Here is a 23,575-nt window from a genome sequence, read left to right on the forward strand (position 1 = left end):
AACAAACCCGAGTTTCTAGGTGAATGAAGTAGAGTTCAATTAAAGCAAACTAAACAGGACTGTTGAAATCCAGCCCTTAATTGCCTTAATTTGAATAAAATAATCCGTTTTATACAGTATACAATTCAAACAAGTAGTATGGCTCATATTATTGTTTACTCTATTGTCAAGCAGAAATGGCAAAATGTCCGTGTTCATTTTTTTTCCCAGCTTCAGCTGGATGATGAAATGTCGATCAGGTTCTGGTTTTGATTAAAATTATTCAGAACAAAACCAGGTCCATCAGTAACGGCTTCCTGTTGGCAGTCCAAAAAGGAGGAAAGAAAGGGTTACAACATCCTGTTATGTGGAGAAAGTTCCTGTTATTTCTTTTTACAGTAGACATTAATATCCAGAACAAATGAGGGGCCATGAAGTGACTCATTTCCAGTTTAATGCGTCACAGTAGTCAGAGCAGTTAATCTGGCTGAGTAAAATCTATATTCTTGTTAGTGGAAAAAAAAAATTCTTTACATTCAGTGTTACTCATCAAATTACATCTTTCTTATTGAACACGTGAAACGTCATTCTCTTTCAAGAGAAATCATTTTGTTCTTTCTGCTCCTACTTTTTAATAGCTGTGGTTTATAGTGTATTGCCTCAGCCTGTTTCAGTGCAGTTGTCTGAAGCTATTGGCAGTAAAGTTTATTACCTCATCAGATGTGTTGATATATTTGTTCAGATGCCTGTGTATCTACTAAAAAGAAAGAAAAAAGATGTGAATTCAGTATGGCATTTAAATACATTAAATCAGAAACAAGCGTAAAATATAGGTACACCTCAATGAATCAGACGAATATAAAGAAGCAATCTTATTTAACTCAGTTCAAAAGTGGTGCATATTATTAAGACGACACAGTGCTTTATTTCAAGGCTATATTTAGTTAATTCTGATGATCGTAACTCGCACAGCTAATGATCTAACCCAGAGGTTCCCAAACTGTGGGGCGCGCCCCCTAGGGGGGGGCGCCGTGTCATTGCAGGGGGGGCGCGGGAAGCCGTCTGGATGAAAAAAAACCAAAAACAAAACATGAACACTGTATGCGCTGGGTTTTTACCTTAGAATGGCCAACTCTCTGTTATTCCTATGTCAATTTGATACAGTAGAGGCTTCCACACTCCCCATATCTGTGTCCTCTGTCACTTTTATCAGCAGTTAAAACTGTTTAATCCGTTGTTAATATGTCGTAACCTGTTTTTCCGAGCCGCCTTTAAACGCAACATGAGCGCTACGACGCTCGCGCTGGGTTTACACCTGTGAAGGAGACCTGCTGCTGCTGGGCGGAGCTACGTAGGTTTGTGTTAGAATCACGGCAGCAAACCAGCAAAACGCAAAGAACTTTTCACAGTTTTTCCCTCCAAACTAACCGACTGAGTTGAGTAAAGCTGTTGGATGCAGGTAATGTTAGCTAAAAGATGACTAGCTAGCTAATATCAATACAGAACCTTAAGCTTAACAAGTACCTTGTAGGCTACCGATGTTGGTGTCTATTTTCAGCTACATTCATTTTGCCCTCAAAAAACTCGACAGCCATTTGTAATCCATAGGGAGGGCGCAGAAAATGTTTGGAAACCACTGGGGGGGCACAGAAGAAAAAGTTTGGGAACCACTGGCCTAACCCTACGTTAATTTGATCAGAGTATTAGAATATTACATGAGATTAATAAACATATTTTTGTGACAGAGATATTATGTTGGCCTACTCACTCCTGACATAACAGTGATCCAGGAGTAGACAGTTGATGATCTCCATGAGAAGGGTAAGCTGCAAAAGGCAATTGGTTGCAAAGATTCTTGTTCAGAGTGCTTAATTAAAGTGATTGAAAGAAAAACTGGAATAACTGCTGCCTTGAAAGGACTGTGCTGCTTTTCCCATTCAAGAATTAGGAGTATATAAACAAGGCAATGATTTTGGTAACACTCAGTTCTTCAAGAGCTGCCACACACAGACTTATCTTGGACATAGGCTACAACTTTTACTTCCTTTTTTTTTTAAGTAACTCCTGTTCCAGAAGTTACATCAGATATTTTTTACTTAGATTGAGGAGAAAATTAGTGGAATACTTTTTTTTTTTAATCAAGACCTCAGACTGTGGAGGAAGAGCATCAAGACATTTCCTCAGACAATGATGGTTTCAGGAGCCATGTCATGTGTTGTTCTACTTTACTTGTATTGTATCCAGTCTGCGCTATGAGAGACCATGAGATCAGGTCAAACAAGTTTGTTGGCTTGATCTAAATTCCATAGCCACTCTATGAAAATGGCATTTGCAGACGAGTTTCAGGTCGCTACCAGGAGTGTCTGAACACCTCAACGGAGCGACATGCTCATCACCTTCATACCATACATTGATGATGTAATTCACACAGAAGGAGCTCTGATCATGTACTGAGCATAGACGGTGCATAAACAAATTTTTCAGTAGGTTGACACTTCAGTATATCTTTTTAGGAATTGGTATTACTTGTATTTAACAAATCAATCTCTCTTGAAGGCCATTCAAACAGCTTGTCCAAAAATGTTTAAATTGTGAAGCGTTTCCAAATGTTCTAAAAAAGGTTGGTGTCAAAACAGGAACTGGAGGTGGTTTTTCATTCTTTTATTTCCTCTTGTCTACTCTGGACACTTCTCACATGCGTCAACGACAAAGCTCAAGCACTTCCAGTTGGCGCACAACTCTGCAGAAAGAGTCTAAGCATGAACCGACAGTGGAGCCACATCGCTCCCGTTTTTAATGTTTGCCCTGGTTACCTATTCATTTTAAGATTAATTTTTAACATTCAGGGTGCTGCATGTTTAAGCTCCCTTCTATTATTACTAGATATACTCCAACTTGAGCCTTCAGGTCCTCAGACTAAAATCTACTTGTAGTTCTGAAGACTAGATATAAAACTAAAGGGGCTCACTCTTTCCAGATTGTTGCGACTCGAGTGCAGAACGAGGCTCCATTATTTTACTTTTTCTCATTTAAAATGCATCTGCAGACATTCTTGTTCATTCTTGTTCATTCTTGTTCATTCTTGTTCTTCTTGTTCATTCTTGTTCATTCTTGTTCTTCTTGTTCTTGTTCAGCCATGCTTTTTCTAAAGATCTTTCTTTCTAAATTTTATAGTATTTTTTTCCTAAGTTATCTGTAGGATTTGTTTTTATTATGTTTTCATTTTTTGTACTTCCTGCCTGAGTTTGTGATTTTTCTGTCAAAGGTGCATAAAAAAAATCCCTTCCTATTGACATAATTTACATAGATTATCGTCATTAATTAAATGTTTGAGTTTTCATTAGAGGGAAGCCATCCTCTTTCTATTAACAGAAATAAATTCTCAAAATATTTAATTCTGTGTACAGTGATCTATGTATAGAAAAGTTAAACTTTTTTTTTGGTTAAATTACCTGAAATCGATAGGTTTTTTTTTTTGTTTGTTTGTTTGTTTGGTCACTATTTATTTAAAAATAATCTTTAAAAAGTTTGACAACTTTGGTTCCTCAGATATAAAGAAAATTCAAGCCTCACCAACAAGTAAAACTGTGTTATGTGTAGTTGCTACTTTATTGTCTCTTATTATTTTTAGGGCATTCCGGTTAGTACTCCTCTTTTGCAAGTTAAACTATGATTCCTTGTGTTTTAGCACCCATTTTGTCCTATGAACTAAAAGAAGTAACATTTCTTTTTGCGTCTGACAAACAAGGGATTTTATTGTATCCTCAGTTTATTGAAACATTGACATTGGCTGTATTTGCTTTGATCACTAAAACAATGGACTGCGCCCAACACTTTTGACCTTTTTTGTGTTGATGACAATTTCTGGTGTATTGTGTCTCCTGAGGTGATATCCAATGCCACAACAGTAGTAAATGATCATTTGTTTGGCAATAGAGAACAGGAATAAAGCCTGGCAGAAAAATGAATGTCATCAATCTAGAAGTTTTATCAAGAAACGGAGACATAATGCCACTTAAGAATACAAGATCCCCATTTCCCTGTCAGTCCCATCCGAAATAATTAGAATGTAATCTGCGCTTATATGAGGACCCGTAAACAGCCACATTTGAAGAAAATGTTCAAATTTTTTATTAGCCAGACATAAACAAAGGACAGAAGTGTTGCCTTGCCCTTTCCAAGCTTCTGGACTGTGAATTTGGTTCATCTTCAAAGTACTATGGTCCAGGGGACTTGGGAATGTGTTGGCTGACAAGATGCCCAGTTTTCTGATTGTTTGCAACAGAATGGATGAAAGCTTCTTGAAATCTTTTTCTCTCCCAAGCTATCGAAGAACAAATATCAGCTTTTTCTGTAATATTCTACACAACCTTACCGAGAGCTGTATGTACAAAGAAGTTGGTCCAGAAATGCAGTTATGGATGAACTGCAGGGAATAACTATTTATCGCACTTACTAGTGGAATACTTGCTGGAATACAGGTCTGGAAAAAAAATAAGAGACCACTGCACTGAACCATTGAAAACCTCATGGTTGTTCTACCAAATATTGATTTCTGAACTCTTCCTGAGTTAAAACATTACTATTGTTGTTTCTAAAATAACATCAACTTGTTGTGCATCTTATTTGTTATTTTGACCATTTCTCTTTTTCTGCAAATAAATACTAAGTTTTTTGCTTGGAATTTTGGAGACATATTGTCAGTAGTTTATTTTACTCAAACATGCCTATAAAGGGTAAAATGAGAGAAACTGATCATTTTTATTTTTTTCCCATTGCTGTATAGTAAATGCATGTTTGAAAGCTTTATGTTTGTTTTCTGAAACTAACCAAGAGTTGTCTTGGTTGTAGGTTTTCAAATCTGATTATTTAAAAAAACAGAAAGTATGTTATTTCAGAAATGGTCCCGTTAATGACGGTCAGTTCGTTAAAGTCACATGTAAACAGACATATTTCAGACATGCACTGCTTTCCTTTAGCTGTCTGGCAACTAAGCATGCTTTTCTTTCTTTTTTTTTCCCCTCAGTGCTTGAGTAAAATGAACAAGAGATGAAATATGACTATGTGACAACTTGTTAAAGGCTCTTCTATAAACTGCAGCGCTGTTGAAACTCTTGCCCTCTTCCTCTGTTTTAACTCCTGTGAAGCTCATCAGTTAAACCTAAATGCTGGTCAGCCTAATATACGTTTTTAATGACCAAATGTCAAATCCCCCCTAAAAAAAAACTAAACAGGCCATATGTGAGTTTATTAAAAAACTAAGTTAATAATAAGTTTACAACCTTTTCGAACTTTAATGTTGCCATGCAGTAGTTCTATGGTTGGATTTTTTCTTTCTAGACTGTTAAATATATTTTTAACCTGCAGGAAACAACAGTAATCTGTCTTTTTTAAAAGATGGCATGAAATTAAAGCAGCTTTTCCACCTAACAAGTGTATTATTTATTAAATCTTATGTTTTCTTTCATTTTTTACCTAACCTATTGCACCCTTTCAACGTGTCATTATTTTCTAAATGTCAAGTCCCTCACCTCTACTTCTCAGTGTAGAGCTTTTTGGATTTTGTTTATTTTAATGAAAAATGGATACCTAACACATTGACAATGTTGACTTCTAAGATTTTACTTTATTTGATCTAGATAATCTCTGACAGCATACGCTGAAGGTTTATAACAGTTTTGCACGTTTATCACTGCTTTTAGCTTGTTGACTATGCAGGCTGGGAGAAAATGTTTGATAGAAAATAATGTGGCGTTGATCATTTTGGATGCAAGATTAAAAAGTAAAAAATTGATCTGATATGAATTTCGAGACACTGACAAACCTTTCTCTTCCTTTCCCTCACAGGGCAGTGATGCCTGGGATGGTGATGTTTAGGCGGCGCTGGTCAGTTGGCAGTGATGACCTAGTGTTGCCCGCCCTCTTCCTTTTTTTGCTGCACTGCATCTGGTGAGTCAGTGTATGGATTCCCACCACTCCACAGAACGTTGTGTCTGATTCTCGGACTTAACAGTAAATCTGTGCAGGAAGACGAAGTTCTCTCTTCTCTTTCCAACCCAGGTTGGTGGTTCTGTCCGTGGTTCTCTTCGGCCTTCGGTACGGCTCAGACCTGTCGTGTTCTGTCACGCTGGTGGACCATGGCCGAGGATACTTGGGCATCCTCGTCAGCTGCCTTATATGTGAGAGCGCCATCATGTGGTTGAGTATGAGGGGCAGCATTTTGTACACACAGCCCAGGGAAGCTGTGCAGTATGTGATTTACATCAGACTAGGTAAGAGACTATGGCGGACGATTAGTTTTGTTTCTGAACAGTATATGATTAGATTGAAAATGTATTTTAACATGAACCCTCTCTGATTTTTTTTCTTTCTTTTTAGCCATTTTACTAGTTGAGCTAGTGTATGCTGTAGTAGGCATTGCCTGGCTTGTCCAGTATTACCAGCCGTGCTCTGATGTCACTGCAAAAAACTTGGCTTTGGGTATGTGGAAAAAATGATTTGATATAAGAAACGAGAGCAAACAAATGAACTCCCAGACGTTTTATGTTGGCATTAAAATATCCTTTTGACATTCTTTGCAGGAATCGTTGCGTGTAACTGGCTGGTGATACTCAGCGTTTGCATTACCCTCATGTGCACCTTCGATCCAACGGGTCGGACTTTTGTCAAACTCAAAGCAACCCGTCGGCGTCAGCGGAACCTAACCACATACACTCTCAGGTTCAAACGGGCTCCCTAAATTCTTCTCTCTCACTTAGTATGACGACTCTATAACAGAAATCTTTGTGCTCTTCTCGCTGTTAGACACAGACTAGAAGAAGGCCAGGCCAGCAGCTGGAGCAGAAGACTGAAGTTCTTCATGTGCTGCACAAGAGCCCAGGATACACAATCGGTGAGTCACAACAATTCCTGAACCTCTTCAGGAATTGAAGAGCTTCAATTCCCTATTTAAGAGAATAAAAGTGAAACTTTATTCTCTAAATGAATAAAAAAGTTGGACTTAAATCCCAGTGACAGAAATACTTAATAAATTGTTTGATCACAACAAAATGTCTTCAGTGTGTGGAAATCCGACAGATGCTTTAAGCTGAATAACATGTAATAGTTTATAATGGCTTCGATATATATGTGCAATCTGAGAGACAGGCTGACCCTGGGAGATGTTAGAAACCATCAACTGTGGTTGATGGTTTGTGGCCTCAGAAATACTACAGCCTACTTAGACAATCCTTTCTAATTACAATATTGCACTCATTGATGCTACTGTGATCAAAGTATTTCGCTGCTTCAGTACAGATTTTTTTTCAAAGGTTTTATTTGTATTGTCCCTTTAATCCTGATATCTGTTGCTTTCATGACCAGGATGCATACTCGGAAGTGGCCGGCCTTTTTGCAGAATTCTTCAGAGACCTGGACATTGTGCCCAGTGATATTATTGCCGGACTGGTTCTTCTTCGCCAGACACAGAGGTCAAAAAGATCCAATGTCCTGGGCCAGGTACCACTCTTTCTGATTCCCTGTTTTTTTGTTTTGTTTTGTTTTGTTTAAAAATGGAACTAAGTAAATGAATACAAATTTAAACGTAACTTTTCTTTTTTTGTCTACAGGCCAACAACGACATTATAGCATTCTTGTCAGGAATACCAGTCACTCGTAGTACGAGGTATCTGGACCTCAAGAACTCTGTGAGTTTCTTTTCCTGAGTTTTGCTCACGTTCTGGTCTTGCCGCATTTACAAAGATAACATTTCTACTTGATGTAATTGAAAGACATGTGCCATTTCTGCCGTTGCTCTCGCTCTGATGCAAATTTTGTGCGCTTGCCCCTCTTAGGTGGAGATGCACATGTACAAGGAGGTGTGTTATTATATGCTCTTTGCCCTGGCTGCATACGGTTGGCCCATGTACCTGATGAGGAAGCCTGGCTGTGGGCTGTGCCGCCTCGCCAGCTCCTGTCCGTAAGTACTCAAACACACACCCACACATTTATATCTATTTGGTTTCTGTGTCTCTTGAGCCTCTTCAGCCCAGATCAAATTTCGCATGCGTCAACACTTGCCAAGTGGTAATCCACCGAGACAATACCACTCCAGTTAGACCCACTCACTGACCCAAGCAGTGTTGAATTTATCACATGCTCGTACCCAGATTTCCTGCGCTGGGATGCTAATTATATCCCTGTTATCTTACTTGCTGTTGCTGCATTTCTATTCAATCCACTTCATCTGCAGTCTGCTGAACAATCTAACACCGGTCTTTCCCCTCCCACCCCCTACTCCGCTACCGTTCTCTTTGTGTCCAGCTGCACATCGGTGTCTGGCTCACGGTTGTCTCAGTCCGTCACAGTGGAGGAGGACAACTGCTGCGGCTGCAATGTCCTTGCCATACGGAGACATTTCCTTGATAGGGATCTCAAGCAGGTTCACATTGTCTACACATCCTGCCACGATGCTGTGAGTAATTCAGCAACTAGACCATAAGTAGCCAGAAGTGTTGTAAGATTTATTTCCGTGTCTGAATGAGGGATGGATGCTGCGCAGGGGTTCCACAATATCAGCCAAATGTTTTATTTATAAGGCCTTGCAGAAGGAAATTGTGGTGTCACCCCTGTTTTTAAGTTAATATAGAGTGCCTTCCTTGCAACTCTGGTTAGGTTGCAGTCACAAACTTCACTGTATTTTAATGAGATTTTACGTAATGAGCCAACACAAAATAACATATAACTGAAATGGAAGCAAAACTTCTCATTTCCTATTGCTCCGATACCCTCAAAGGCCAGAAACGTTCAAGATTCCAAAGGTGACTGTGGAGGAGCTGCAGAGATCTGTAGCTCACGTAGCAGAATCTGTTGAAGGCACAATTATAAGGCAGCTTTTACATCGGATATCCAACAAGCTGCTCTCACCATGAAACTAGGGCCAAAAACGGGACAGAGGACTGCTGAGCAGGGAGTAAGCAAATATGTTAATGAGGGAAAATGATATTGACAGAAGTATAGTGACTCATCATCAGTTGTGCTCACTTATGCTGCAATTTTGTATTGTAATATAAAGACACATCTAATTGTTACAGCCTTTTAATGTCGCCTTTTACCCACAAGTGGTCAAATATATTCATCCAAATAACAGTTTAAAAAAAAACAAAAAACATTGGTCCCAATATTTCTTTAATCATGTGTTTTAGCTCCATACTGAAATATTGCCTGTTTTTCCTTTGTCCTGGTGGACATGTATGACTTTTTGTTTCTGATTTGAACCACCCATATGAGATCACAGAAAATACTTTCAAAGCTCGAGGCAGCGCCCGCAACTTGGCACAGCACAGCATAGTCCGCACTCTGCCGGTGAGCAATGCATACGCAATAATGGATTTTTAAAGCAGCGTGCAGTCGACCACTTCCTATTTGAAAAAAGCATTCATAAACCTGACATATAAGAGTGACAATGGGTAGGTTAATGTTACAGATTGCAATTTACAACCCTGGTTTAATGGGACTAATTGGAGGCTAGGAAAGACTTGAGCCTAGAGTGGGAGTTCACTTACCTACAAGACATTATCAGAAACCATCACAACCATTGTATTGCAGCCAAAGTTGTAATGCAAACGAGAATCTTGAGCTGTTGAGCCAAGACGAAAGGGCAAATATTTAATCTCTAGAGACGTGTAAGACTAATAGGAACATGAGCCGGAGCTTTAATTACAGAGGAAGTTGATTCTACAAAGTATTGACTCTGGGTGGCTAACTGCAAATACACGCCACACCTTTCAGATTCTTATTTTAATTCATTTTAAAAACCATGTATCGTTTTTCTGTTTCACAATGTTAGTCTGTTAAATAAAGTCCCAATAAAATACAATGGAATTTGTGGATGTCATGAGACAAAATTAAAATAAATAAATAAATAAAATGAAATGAGGGGCACGAATAGTTTCGCACATGGTACAACACAGAAACGCATGCAGCACTGTGAACAAGACACAGTCTTTGTCTAACAAATGCTATGTAAAAACAGTGGCTCAGCTCCTTGGAGTGAGGTGTGGGTTTTGTTCTTCGTTTGCATCTTGTCTTGATTACATTAGCTGGACTCCGGAGTCGCTGAGATGCTGGAGGCTGCGTGAGAGCTGTTCACATCCTGCGTAAGTCAAGGGCTGCAAAACTACAAAGGCTCTCAGCATTTGAAGAAGCCCAGAGTTAAATGAATGTTGTTCCAAACTGTTAATGTGACAAGATAATTTATTCTTCATCCATACTCCATTTACCTAAATTGCCTGAATGCTGACACCTCCTTTTGGAACAGAGGGGGAGACCAGCAATTTTGCGTGAGTGCAGTAACCAGAGTCACTTCACAAGGTGATGATGAATGTACCTTTGTCGTAAATTTGTCACAGCCCTGACAATTTTTAGAACACAATTAAAATGATGTCCAATAAGTTTTAACTGTGAGCCAGTTGCCATAGTAAAACACGGTCGGTAATTAGAAGAGAAGTTGAGCTTTATTTATTTTTTTTCGTCTGCCACTTTTAATATTCTAGAATAGCCAATAAAAGACATTGAAATAGCTTCCTCATTGCATTGCAAAGTTATTTTTATACCAATACTAAAACTTGTTCTTGAGCCACTAATTTCCAGAGCCGAGTGCTCTGTGAGGTTAACCAGCACTGTGTTTCCATTTATAAATTCACTGACTTAAGACAGTGCACTGTGCCAGGATGGAAAAGGCCTTGATGGCTAAGACGAGAGTTGCGCCGGGGGTGCCGGCCTGCTTGCTGCTGGAACTATAACTCTTTTCAGACAGCCTGCTCGACACAGCGCTGCACCTTTATTCTCTTCTGTGGGAGACGTGTGAGGACAGAGCGAGGAGGAACTGATGTGCCTTTATGACAGTAACAGAGATGGTCAGAGAGCTGAATTTGAATGCATGCTGATGATTTTGTTCTGGAGCTCAATCTACAGTTTGAAAGCACTCGCTGTGACCGACTTATTCTGATCCCTCCATTATTCTGCCAGCAGCGGCAGCATAATTAAGCCTTTGACATACCAAGCAAACGGTCAGTTTTCTGTCAATGAGACTCCGATTTGTCTTTTGTGGTAAGGTTGTTTTCCTCTTCTAGTACCAGGTTGTAGTGTGTACATTTAAAAATGATTATAAAAACAAAAAAAAACACTGAAAGACTATATACAGTTGAAAAGCTTCAAGAGCTGCTTTACCTCCTTTACATGGGGATTTTAGGTTATATTATGTCTCTTTTATTAAATTTAGAATGATGGGACTTAGCAGAAATTCCGACAAGATTTTCTTTTGACATTTAAACATGTGCTGTAGCGCTCCCATCATACAAATTATATCTGGTGGTAACTTTTTCCTTTCTCTGCTTTTTCCCTCCCATCTGTAAGCTATGAGTCACATGCCAGTGGATTGTGCAGTCCTGCATACATTACCTTTTTTTGTGATTCATTGTATTTCTCTTCTCTTATGAGTTACAGTTTTATATCAAAACTAACAAATGCAAACTTAAGCAAGGAGAACATTAATCAGAAAAGTAACCAAGAGGTTTCTCTGATGAAGCCTCTGGGGAGCTGTAGTAAGCTGTAGCTCAGGTGGGAGACAAGACAACTATTACTGAGGCACCCCACAAATCTGGGCTCAGTTTGGAGAGTTGAAGATAGAACGCCAAAGGAATCCACTTTCTGCAGTTTGTCACAAGCCAGGTAGGGGAGAAGGGAAGTCTGTGGACCAGGTGCTCTGGTTCAAGGAGACTAAAGTGAAAACCCGCCTTGTCGAATGTGCTTCATAGTGGTGGTAGCATCACGCTTCAAGGACGCTTTTATTAGGAAGCTAGCCAGAGTTGGCGATGAAAATGTATAAAACTAAATAAATAAGCCAGTCACAGACTAGTACCAACCTAGTTATAGATAAAGTTCAGTTTATTATGCCAGTTGGTGAAAGGGTTACTATTTGACCTCAGCCATCACTGACTACCGACAATGCCTTCTGACCAAGTGTGTGGCGACGGTTGATCGCATCGAGTCAATAACCTTTCCTACTGAGTATGGATTTACTTTGTGTTGGTGTTAACACACACACAAAAAAAAACAATAAAATACATCGAAGTAGAAGTTTGGGCAGCAGTAATTCATTTTGATTACATTGAGTTCTTTCTTCACACACTCAGGCCACGTTAAAAAAAAAAAAAGGAGAAACATCCCAGGAGCCTTGTGCCACTGCTCGGTGATATTTTCACTTGTGTGGTGACATGAGAACGTTTCCTAATTTTCCTAACATGAACCTGCATTTTACCACTTATTGTGTTGTGCGTGTTTTAAACAGGTTTACGAGACTCCGTTCTTTGTGGCGGTGGATCATGCGAAGAAGAAAGTCGTCATCAGTATCAGAGGAACCCTTTCGCCAAAGGTCATTTTCCTTTTTTTTTTTCTTTTTTTTTTCACCATTATTCATCATCATAAAGATATAGATTTTTCTTATAATGTTAAACGCTCCCACCCTCCTTAGCACCTCTAAGCTCTAACACCTTCAACAACAGGTGAAATTTTCATATTTCGCTGCAACGCTCTCAAACTCCCACACCCATCACGTAAAGAATGAGAGCGTGACTGTCCACTCTTGGACAGAAATGTCCTACATGCTCTTATTTAAGCTTGTTGGAAGATTGCTCTGATGTTTTAAATCAGAACTGAATAGGAACTAAGAGATTTATAACGGATTTATTGTGTAACAAAGATAAAATGCTTATAGGGAGAAAACGTATGATCAACTTGGCCAAAGATATACAGCACAAAGTAAAAACACAATGTCCTACCATTAATTAAACAATATTAAGGGTTTCATTAACATAAAGTTAAATGACAAGCTATATGAGCCAACACTATTGTTTTGTTTTGTTAAAAAGGAGTGTTGCAAACAAACTGGCGATAAAGGACTTAAATTGTACATTTTCTATACCCTCTGCTCATTTATGTGAGGGGATTTCTTGTGTTCCATGCTTTATATTGCCTTTGCCGTTGATTTAGTTATTTTCCCTTCCCTTTTCTTTTCACTTCATTTGGCTTGTGTCAATCAGGACGCCTTGACTGACCTGACGGGAGACTCTGAGCGTTTGCCTGTGGAGGGGCAGCATGGGACCTGGCTTGGTCACAAGGTGAGAGACTGAGCAACTCCAAGGTGATTCAGACTCGCTCGCTTTTTCCCTCTCTCTGTTTTCCGGGGTGGGGTGTGCTGGGGAGGGGTCATATTAAATGTTAACTTCAGAGTAATTGGTTTGGATATTGTGTAAAGAGATGAATGACTTCCTTTTCATTTTTCCTCTATCTTTTTTTTGCTGCCCTCCATCTATTGAATCCTCTTCTATTTCTCTCCAGGGAATGGTTTACTCAGCAGAATACATTAAGAAGAAATTGGAGCAGGAAATGATCTTGTCACAAGCTTTTGGAAGAGACTTGGTGCGTGACTCAGTATACAGTGTAAAACATGACTGGTGCAGTAGGGATTCTGTGTAGATTGTGTGCTCACACTGACTGCTGTACCTTATTCAGAGCTTTGCTAAACGTGTAAAATGACCATGAAGTGAATCTTTGTGCTAAGAAGACATAATGCCAACAGCTAAAGAGGCTTGTTGTGAGAGCGGCTCTTTGTTGTGGTGATGGTGTGCTGTAGTGAGCGTAATGACTCTGTCTCCCACAGAGTAAGGGCACCATGCATTATGGGCTGGTGATAGTCGGCCACTCTCTTGGTGCAGGCACTGCTGCTATTCTCTCCTTCCTGCTCAGACCTCAGTACCCCACACTCCACTGCTACTCTTATTCTCCACCTGGTGGCCTTCTAAGGTAACTCAGCCTGTTTTATTCTTTAAAAGTGAGCCCAGTTCTGTTGGAATAATTGAAGAAGTCATTAAATGCTTAAACGAGGTGGAATTGTTATGTTTATGTTTTGAAATGGAGTGCTTTTTTTATTTTTATTTTTTTTTAAAGAAACCAATTGCATGTCACCGCTGCGCAATAAACGCCTCGTTTTATTTAAGTTGCTTGTTGCATCTTAATTCTAAATCTCTGAAATGTCCTCCAGAGGAGCTCAGAATCAGTCTAGATGAATGGACCAAAACTATGAAATGTTGTAATAATTGTTTAAACATTTGTGCAGAATTTGAATGTAAATGATACATATATTTAAACTAATATTTTTCATTTTATATATTTAAAATCAAAATTAATGAGTTTATTTATCTGATGTATTTGTTTGATGTTTTGTTTAAATAATCACATGTAAAATGTGAAATGCTTCTGGCAACTGTAAAACCTCTATAGGCTTCATGATTGTTTCCTGTTTTTACTTAGAAATCTTAACAATGTGAGTAGAAATGATTATCACTACTATATTTATGTTCTGTTTAAAGCTGTCAAAAAAATTGTTGACGGCTTTGGAAAGAACCACCAGAGAATTGTGACCACCAGGCAAACCATGTTAACATCCTAGAAGAGCATTTAATTTTACCTTGGAGTTTATTAGATAAAGAGTCTGCGGGGCTACATGTCAGTTCTGTGGTAATGAAATAGACTGTGAACACGTTATGCAGATAGATGAGTTCACTTTCAGCCTGGCTGTTGTGAGAATGGATTTTGAGGTTTTGCATGCCACAAATCTGCAATGTTATCCATGCTTTTATCGATGAAAGATGCATGGTACACATTACCCTCACTGCACTGCGTCTTGCACAGTGAACTTAGCATCGTTCAGTAGAGCTAGAATAAAGACTTCAAATGCCTCTTTACATTATAAATTGTGTCACTCCAGTGCTATGGGGGTAATAAAAGTAAGATATGACGAAGCTCATTTTGCGCCATGCAGAACAATGTGATGTTAGACTGTGAAACTAACCGAGATTGAAAAGCTGTTTGCCCCCAAGATTTGTTCTTTTTCATTATCTTTTTTACAATCTTTTACACATTTCAGATCATACTTGCGTCATCATGGTCTAAAATTAAAATGAAAGTAAATACATGGGAGCTCATGGATCAGTAGTGTGATGACAGTTCTCAAAAAAAAAAAAAAAAAATCCAAAGTGGATAGCCATCAGTCTGTGACACCAACCTAAGACCACTGGGGTTATGCAAGAGGACAGGGATCCTGTTGCATATGAGCATGAGGCTATTTATAGTGCACCTATGAATAGATTCAAACAAAATGACTGAAAGCTTTTGGAAGAAAAAAATTCCAATGTTGCTAAATTATAATGCAACAAAAAAGTAAAAGTAGAAGAAATGCATATGTGGGGCAAATATCTTTTCTGCAGAGCTTTAGTTCCTTTTAAGGAAGAAAATTATGTTGTTGAACATCAGAAATGCTGCAGCTTCGTTGTGTTTCATATCAAATTCCGGATTAGTCCAAGTTCATTAAAGTTGTATTGTAAAGACACAGATAATCCCTTTGTGCATGAATTTATTCAAGTAGTTTGCAGAAGTAGGAAGTTGTCCTTTTGGCCCAGACCCTTCCCGCTCTTCACACAACTTGTTTACGTTATTCAAGCTTCTCGTGTTGTCTCGTTTGCCCAGTGAGGATGCCATGGAGTACTCCAAAGAGTTTGTTACATCTGTGGTATTGGGCAAAGACCTCGTACCAAGGTATTTCTACCAACGAATCAAATGTATTGTGATTCGTTTCCAGCAGTATTACCGCTAAAGCCTCTCGTCTTTCATAGGCTCGGCCTGTCCCAATTGGAGGGTTTTAGAAGACACCTTCTGGAGGTCTTGCAGAAAAGTAACAAGCCAAAGGTAATTTCAGTTTTTGTAGTATAAAATATAACTCTAACTTAACTTTATTGACATATATTTTTGTCAATCAGTCCCACAGAAATACAGTTTTATCAACCAGTTATATAACAAAGAAGCAATGAATAGTATTTACGTGAAAAGTAATATCTGTATTTTTGTGGCAGTGGAGGATCATTGTGGGAGGTACCAAATGCATCCCCAAATCAGAGCTTCCAGTAGAGGATGACGATCCTCCATCTCAGCCTGCAGCGCCCCCCAGCAGTCGTCTTTGGCTACACCCCAGTGACCTCAGCATTGCCCTCTCAGCCTCCACTCCTCTCTATCCTCCTGGCAGGATCATCCATGTGGTGCACAACCATCCACCAGAGACATGGTCAGAAAACTGTTCAAAAAGTTCTTAAAAACAGTGCAGTTCCAGTACATTTTGTGAAGATGTTGAAGATGTGCATTGGTGGACTTTTTTTTTTTTTTTTTTTTTTTCCTTAATGTGTTTTTTGTAATCGAATTGTCAACTCACAAGTATGTTTGGACTGAAACATGAAGACGTGCACCAGGTTTTGTAATATTTATTTAAAACTGGAAATAATGTCCAAAACACATAAACAGTATGTAAATCCTAAACCTAAAAGTTAATCAAGAAAGTCCAGCTAAGATCAAAGAGGAGACCTGAGATATACATCAAGTCTCAGTTGTTTAATCTACACCGCCAGTGTTTGGGGCTCATGTCTCCTCTGTTGAAGGGGAAAAAAACCCGAATGCTCTGAATGGAGCCATATACAAAAACTGAATTGAAACAGAGTGAAAAATCTGTCATCCTTTCAAGCTTGGAAAGCTTTTATGTCACATAAAGGACAACTGGAGATTCTTCGAAGTAAAATAAAAATCAAACAAATTGCTGAAAACATTTTTCGTTGTAGAAAATATCCTCAGCAGATACAGCTGTTTTTGACACTTGATAACTTTTGGACATTTATGTAAACGCTCCAAGTCCATTCAGAGCATATATCGCATTCAGACCAAGATCATTTATTATGCAGATTTCAAGAACAGAGTAAGAAAAATACCCAACAAGCTTCCTTTTAGAGTTGTATGATCCAATCTTCAACACATTCCTCTCTGAATATTTTTTTTTTCTACATACTTGCTAAATTTCACATAAACTTTTGTACTTGCCCTTTTTTTTTTTTAGTATGTTGAGAAAATCGATGTGTTGTGAGTTTGATGGGTTTCTGCTTCTCTAGTTGTGGACAGGAAGAGCCGACGTACTCGGCTCTGTGGGGAGACAACAAGGGGTTCAACGAGGTCATCATATCGCCGGCCATGCTGAACGAGCACATGCCCCACATGGTTATGAAGGGCCTGAACAAGGTCTGTCTCATCCCTTTGCATGTTTACATTTCTCTCTAAGGGTGTTTTTCAAATTGTCCTTCCAGTTTTGCTCTTGACTTCCAGTGCTGGGTAGTTAAATTGATGGTGAACATGTATCAGTTGCTTCTAACAAAAAGGATAATGTGTGTGTTTTTTTTTTTGTTTGTTTTTTTTTCTACAAATGGGAGTAACTTGGGTTGTAGAATGACAGACTGTCATATACAGCAGAAGGTTGAAAATATCTACCATGTTCTTAAAGCGCTGAAAAAGATCGATTAGCCTTTTAATTCCATTAAGATTATTTGGTTGCTTTCTAATATAACGGTATCTTATGTTTTCTAGTATTGCGCATAAGAAGTGAATCCTTTAAAATAAATTTTAAATTGATAGGTGGTAGCCATTTTGCTTTTCTGATGTTTTAGTCCACACATTTTTTTTTAAACTGTATGCAGAAGCAGTAGAAATTTTATAAATTTATTGATAGGTTTATTTGTGCATGTTGATCCCTAACCCACAACTTCACCTCTTTCTTTTGTCTTTCTCTTTGTTGGTCCTCAAAGCATGGGAACTGTTCTGTCACAGTCGGTTCGTGGTCTTCTCTGGTTCTTCTAGGATGTTGAACATCCTGTTTTGATAACAAGCTGTCATTGTGTATTTCTGCATGTAAAGGATCCAACTAAGGGGTTTGCACTTCTTGTGGCTGGAGACTTTATATCCCTGTCTGTGTATGGGTGTTGTAAGTTCTGTAGGTTAGTTCGATTTCGGATGCGTGTATTTGCCTTTTGTTCCCAGTTTGTGGTGTGATACGTCTGGTGTTTCAACAGGTACTGGAACCATTTTGTCCAAATTTGGAACTGGAGGAACTGGAAGTCAGTCAGTCATCATGCAACACCAGTTTGTTTATAACCTCACAAAGCGAGCTAAACCCCAGACCTCTTCCATCCGATACTTCCTCCATCGCCCACAAACACCTGTCTGGCACTGAATCCCACACAGAAAACGAAGCTGTCTCCGTCCGTCCAACCGGCCACACTTCTCTCTCTTTTCCAGATGCCGAGTCTGTTTCTCCACCTCCTCCTTTGTCAGGGTGCACTTCTTCTTCCCAGCCGTGCTTGGTGTCTGTCGCTTCACTTTCTAACATCTCCTCACACCCTCACACAGCAGCTCTTCCAGCTGAAAATGATTTATGCTTACCAGCAAAAACCAAGTCTGTGCCATGCATCCATTACTCTAATGAAGACGTGATGCCTACCCCTCTTTCTGAAGGGCAGTCTCTTGAGTCCAACTCGACTCATGCTGAAAATGATCCGCTCCTCACAAATTCCAGAGATTTGCAGTTTACAAGTGTTAAATAATCTTGCAGATCCCCTTATCTAAATTTTATGACACTCAGTATTAAAGTTATTTGTCAGTTCAAAAATGCCAATTTGAGCACTTAGTTTAACTATTGCTTATTTGCGATGTGATGAAAATGCCAGACAGCTTTGTGATTGTTTTGGTGTTGACTTTTAGGGCAACTTTTAGAGGGGCGGAATGACTTTTATTAAAAGACAGACCTTCTCTTTTCTCCCACTATTAAAACAACAAAAGACCTCTCACAAGAGGAACCCCGGTGGTAGTAAAGTTGAGACTAACTTGTAGAAGTCGTCCACTGCTTAGCTGCATTTTCCACATAAACCAATGGGTTAAATGCATCAAGGCGTCGCAGCTTTTTTGGGGGGGGCAGAGGGGAAGTAGAAAGTGTGGAGATTTAACTGACAAGTTTACAAGATTTGGGCAATTAATGTTTTAAATGTGAGTGAGAAAAAGCTTTGAAATTAGGTCCCAAATTTAGGGTGTCATTTGTAATGTGCTTCTAACTTGTTTTAAAGATGTTTTTTTTTTTTTTTTAACTATATTCTATCTTTTCTGGTGACTTTTAAAAGAAATAACTTTTGGTTCTCTTCCAGCCTTTTCTCTGCCACTGTACGTTCAGTCAAGAGCCTTGGTGCAAAATTTGTGACGCTTGTTCCGCAATCTAACCAGTTTTCATTGTGTTCAGAGTTTCCATGGTAATGTAATTTCTTCCTCATTAACTGCTCTTTTTTCTTTTTTTTTTTCTTTCCACCACTCTTGGTTAGGTTTTTCAGTCAGTGCAGCTCTTCTTTCTGGATAATTATTCCCTCATTTCATTTTTAAAAATATTCAACTTTTGCCAAGTTTTATTTCCAGAGAAAGGTGGAAAAACAAACTGATCTGTTTGTTTTTTGCTTATTTCCCACAAAGTCTGCATGTTTCTTTAAAAAATAGAAACTTACTTGGATTTCGTATAAACTCAGTGTTTACACTTGCATATTTAAATACCGAAAGACGGAAAAACACTTCAAATGTTGTCAGTGTCATTTTAGAATATGAACCACTCAAACGTGCAACTACTGGGACTGCAGTACAACTTCATCATTCATGCGTAATTTCTGCCGCCATTTGTGTCATTTTTTTTAGGGGTTGCACGCTGCCAAACAACATGTTGTTTTAATGCTCCCCGCCCTTCTCTATAACCAAGAGTGACTTATTTTAATAGCATTTTAACTTACTAAATTGTATCTGTTGTATTTTATCTCTGTCGCATGTAATTTTAACATTTCTTTTTTTGTGTGTGTATGTTTTTTTAATGTATTAATTAATTCATTAAAGTTTACTAAACATTTGTAATCTTGGTGTTTACTCTGTTACTATTTTGTAGAAAAAAAGGGATTTTATTTATTTAATTTTTTTTAAGCACATAAGGTTTAAATATGTTTTGTTGTTGTATCACAGGAGTAATGTGGGCCTCAGTTCTCCCTGAGGCATCATGTTTGCTGTGTGTGGTTAATGTCATTTTGTAAACTATTTTTTAGATTGCACTTTCATTTGTATGAACGCTACTTTTTCATTTTTATTTTTTTATTTTTATATCAGATGCAAACGTGTCTGGTTGTGTGTAATTTTAGGGACATTGGTTGAGAGCATTTTTTTCCCCCTGAAGGTAATCTAAAGGCTTTTTAAATACATTTCAGGATTTTTATGAGTAAGATGTCTGCTTGTAGCTTTTATATAAATAAAAAAAAAAGACTTCAACAAAAGAAGTAATTTTATGAATATGCCAGTTTTTTGTGGTTGTTTTCAGAAAGTTTTTTGTGGTTATTTTCACCTTCTCCATTGCACATCCCCCAAACCTGTCAGCATTTAGCTCTGACATGGTCTGAAGTGTGCGCATGTGTGTGTGCCTCTGTGCTTGTAACAGGTTCTGGAGAACTACAATAAAGGCAAAACGGCCTTGTTGTCGGCAGCCAAGATTATGGTGAGCCCCACAGAAGTAGATCTGAACCCTGAGACTTTGTTCGTGGATGCAGCTTCTCAGGAGCCGACACCCACAACAACCCACCACCGCAGAAACAGCAGCGTTCGGTTAGTATGCCGGGCACTGTTTTAAGTGTGCTTGAGCCTTGTAGAACATGTGAAGCTAAACTTCATCCTTAGCCTGTAACTGTAGTTTAACTATGTGGTGCTCAGAGACATACTACTGATACTAACTGCTACTTTGTTTTCTCAAATTATTGTCTGTCTGTTTTTAAAAAAAAAAAAAAAAGAGAAAAACCTTTGTTACGGTAAGCAAGGCATGCCAGTACTAACTCTGCACAATATGATCCCCTCTCTCTTGCACGCTTGCACGCTGTCTATCCACAGAGCAATTGTAACGTATGGTAGTATCCAATTTCCACCTCGCCCTCTCTGGTTCAGTCCTTGTCCTAAGTCAGTGTGAATTTCCGATAGTAGTAATGTTTGAAATCTGATTTTTTACCCTTTGCATATGATGCTAATCCAAGAGCATACATGCACTAACTAGCACACGCTCCATGGGTGCCTCTCATTATGCAAACTTTTATCCATGTTTCAGATACTCCATGTAAGGAGGTTTAAAAGAAATCACAGGATATGAAAATATCCTTTCTTTGAGTTGTTTTGTCACAAAAATAACAATATCCTCTTCATGGACACAAGGAAGCATGAGCAAAAATGATCAGCACCCCTGGTCTTTTTAGTCTGACGTCTGCGTGTTTTCTTCCATCGACCTAACATGTTGCCTCAGGCACGTAGCTTGGAGAATGTAGATATAGTGTGAATACTAACACCTGTTTCCCTCCCTTCTTTAACCCGCAAAGATGTTTTGACCCACTTTTATTGTCTATCCTGTGTTCTGGGTCCCCCACTCTCCTCTTGTCCTTGTCATCCCTCTCCTGCCCTCTCTTTTCCTATCCTCCAGTTCGTGTGCCCAGTCTGAGATATCTCTGGATGGTTTCTCTGAGTGCCCTCCTCCCCCAGTTCCTGTAGTGTTGCGTGGAGCACGCGAGCGCCTTGCGGTGGAGCTGAGGGACCGTAAGGCACCACTGGCCGTCATGGAAAGTCTCTCGGATGCAGAGTCTCTTTACAGCCTGGATTCTCGGCGCTCATCAGCGGCTTTCAGGGGCTCGCCGATGTTGGGTAGCCTACCTTTCCCGTTGGATGCCCCAATACCAGAGGAGAACCCATCTCTCAGCTCTCGTACCGAATTGTTGGCTGCAGATTGCCTCTGCCCGGCAACGCCGGAGCACCTAGGTGAGGTTGGACCCTTCTTTACCCCACACGAATCCAAATCCACTCCAGATTACCCTATGAGGCTGTCTCCTGCCACACCACGCTACAGTGGACCCCATTCCCCAGCCCTTTTAAATCAATGTGTTCAGCCTTTCAAACATGAGTCTAATGCAGCTCCAACAATGGTTAGTGATGGGGATCAGATGCCTGGTGTCTACAGCCCAGGGAGCACTCCAAATGCTCCACTAAGCCCACAGATTGACTCTAGACTAATGGATAGCAAAAAAGAGGACATGGAGCTCGAGATGACACAGAAAATGTTGGGTGAAGAAACCAGTCTAGCCGTTTCTACTGCTCCACCCCAGCTAACAAATGGGAACCCCAGTCAGGCTGTGCTAGAGTTCGCACAGTACTTGGACTCTCTCTTCAGACTGGACGGCAGCAGCTCACCACCTCTGGACCTGTCTGATGGGGAGTCAGAGTCGGGCAGGGGTTCTTTTGGACAAGGTGAATGTCTTGGAGATGGACAGCACCTGGATGATGCACAGCTGCTGGCCAGAGCAACACTTGAGCCTAACCTTGTTCCCAAGCCTCCACGCACTTTTGCCGGTTCTGCTGATCCCTCTTCAGGCATATCATTGTCCCCATCCTTTCCTCTCTCATCCTCTGAGGAGCTCAACGATCTCTCGCCAAGCGAGGGTGCCCCGCCAGCCATTCACTCCCTACGAACATCCAGCCCATGCCACTGTCCTGAAGAGAATACACTATCATCAATGGTTTAATATGCCCTGAAGGCTCTGTTGTGCTTTAAGGTCTGGTGATTCAAACTTTCAAACATATCACAACACACGCATGGAGTGGAATGGAGTCACTCATTAGAGATCCAGTGACAGAACTTAAGGGACCAACAGGTACACCATATCCATTCTCCAGGTGTCCCCTTTGAACTCAGGGGACATTTTCACAGTATTGCAATGACAAAAAAGAAGATACCTCTCTCTGCATGCCAGGGGGCTGTGCTGCTTCACAACTGTAGCTTCACAATGCCAATCCAGAACAATATCGTCTGACCCACATGGGAACATTTCTACATTTCATCCAGTCGCTGATTTTAGCAAATGCAAAGGGAGAATCGTTAACTGAGCAGGAAATCTGAAACTAATGCTGTAGAAACGGTTAGCAAAGGCACATCATCTGGGTTGGTGTATCGGACCTCTTCCTGCATCTTCAGCAGTTCTGAAAGCTTGTACAGCTTTTGTTTTGTTTTATCTTTATCTTTTTTTTTTTAATCCAGAATGTGAAGATGGGACATATTTGTTTATAAACAGAAGTGAAAAAAAACAATAAGAAACGTTCCTCAGGTCTACAAAGAACTGACTTGGAGAAAGAGAGTGTGTTATGTTGGTGAGAATACATGTGTCTTAAACATAAAGTGATTGTGACAAAGTTATTACAGATGCCTATGGATGTTTTTAGAGTCTTTTGGTTACACTTTATAATGCATGACAACTTTTTTTTAATAAGTTATTCCGATGGAGAACTTGTCACTAAGCCACTTAGATTGACATTTTGTTACTATTGCACACACATTGCTCAGTTTACCCCTTTTGCCAAAAAAGAAAAGATAACAAATTGTCTTGCCAAATGTATTTATGAAATGTAATTTTCTATATGTTTAAGGATACTACTTTATTTAAGCACAGGCTCAGTTCAATACTTCATTTCAAGTTCTATCAGTTCCCATCTAGACTGTTACACAACAACATGTAGGCAATGTCATCCTGACATTAAAATGCTGCCATACCTTTCATGTAAAGAAAAAAAATAAAAAGACCGCTGCACGTTGGGTTTG

At 39.4% G+C, this 23,575-nt stretch overlaps 1 protein-coding gene across 2 annotated transcripts in view; it reads left to right on the forward strand.

Moving 5' to 3' along the window:
- dagla (diacylglycerol lipase, alpha) overlaps nucleotides 1-23,346 on the forward strand; it is a 39,958-nt gene extending 16,612 nt beyond the window's left edge. The window contains exons 2-21 of one of the 2 annotated variants that reach the window (XM_015049966.1): nucleotides 5,827-5,928; nucleotides 6,040-6,251; nucleotides 6,358-6,459; nucleotides 6,561-6,699; nucleotides 6,784-6,871; nucleotides 7,342-7,476; nucleotides 7,587-7,664; nucleotides 7,812-7,936; nucleotides 8,281-8,431; nucleotides 12,308-12,391; nucleotides 13,059-13,136; nucleotides 13,357-13,437; nucleotides 13,679-13,821; nucleotides 15,544-15,612; nucleotides 15,690-15,762; nucleotides 15,927-16,135; nucleotides 17,004-17,130; nucleotides 20,393-20,556; nucleotides 20,739-20,756; nucleotides 21,413-23,346. In XM_015049966.1, the coding sequence (XP_014905452.1) occupies nucleotides 5,834-5,928; nucleotides 6,040-6,251; nucleotides 6,358-6,459; nucleotides 6,561-6,699; nucleotides 6,784-6,871; nucleotides 7,342-7,476; nucleotides 7,587-7,664; nucleotides 7,812-7,936; nucleotides 8,281-8,431; nucleotides 12,308-12,391; nucleotides 13,059-13,136; nucleotides 13,357-13,437; nucleotides 13,679-13,821; nucleotides 15,544-15,612; nucleotides 15,690-15,762; nucleotides 15,927-16,135; nucleotides 17,004-17,130; nucleotides 20,393-20,556; nucleotides 20,739-20,756; nucleotides 21,413-22,505 (3,264 nt within the window). In that variant the 5' untranslated portion in view covers nucleotides 5,827-5,833 and the 3' untranslated portion in view covers nucleotides 22,506-23,346. The remainder of the gene's footprint in view (nucleotides 1-5,826; nucleotides 5,929-6,039; nucleotides 6,252-6,357; nucleotides 6,460-6,560; nucleotides 6,700-6,783; nucleotides 6,872-7,341; nucleotides 7,477-7,586; nucleotides 7,665-7,811; nucleotides 7,937-8,280; nucleotides 8,432-12,307; nucleotides 12,392-13,058; nucleotides 13,137-13,356; nucleotides 13,438-13,678; nucleotides 13,822-15,543; nucleotides 15,613-15,689; nucleotides 15,763-15,926; nucleotides 16,136-17,003; nucleotides 17,131-20,392; nucleotides 20,557-20,738; nucleotides 20,757-21,412) is intronic. The other variant, XM_015049967.1, reaches the window with a different exon arrangement.
- Nucleotides 23,347-23,575: the final 229 nt, after the last annotated feature.

The sequence above is a fragment of the Poecilia latipinna genome, unplaced genomic scaffold (genome assembly GCF_001443285.1).
Source record: "Poecilia latipinna isolate Pla-1442-1.1 unplaced genomic scaffold, P_latipinna-1.0 Scaffold968, whole genome shotgun sequence".
Taxonomy (NCBI): Eukaryota; Metazoa; Chordata; class Actinopteri; order Cyprinodontiformes; family Poeciliidae; genus Poecilia; species Poecilia latipinna.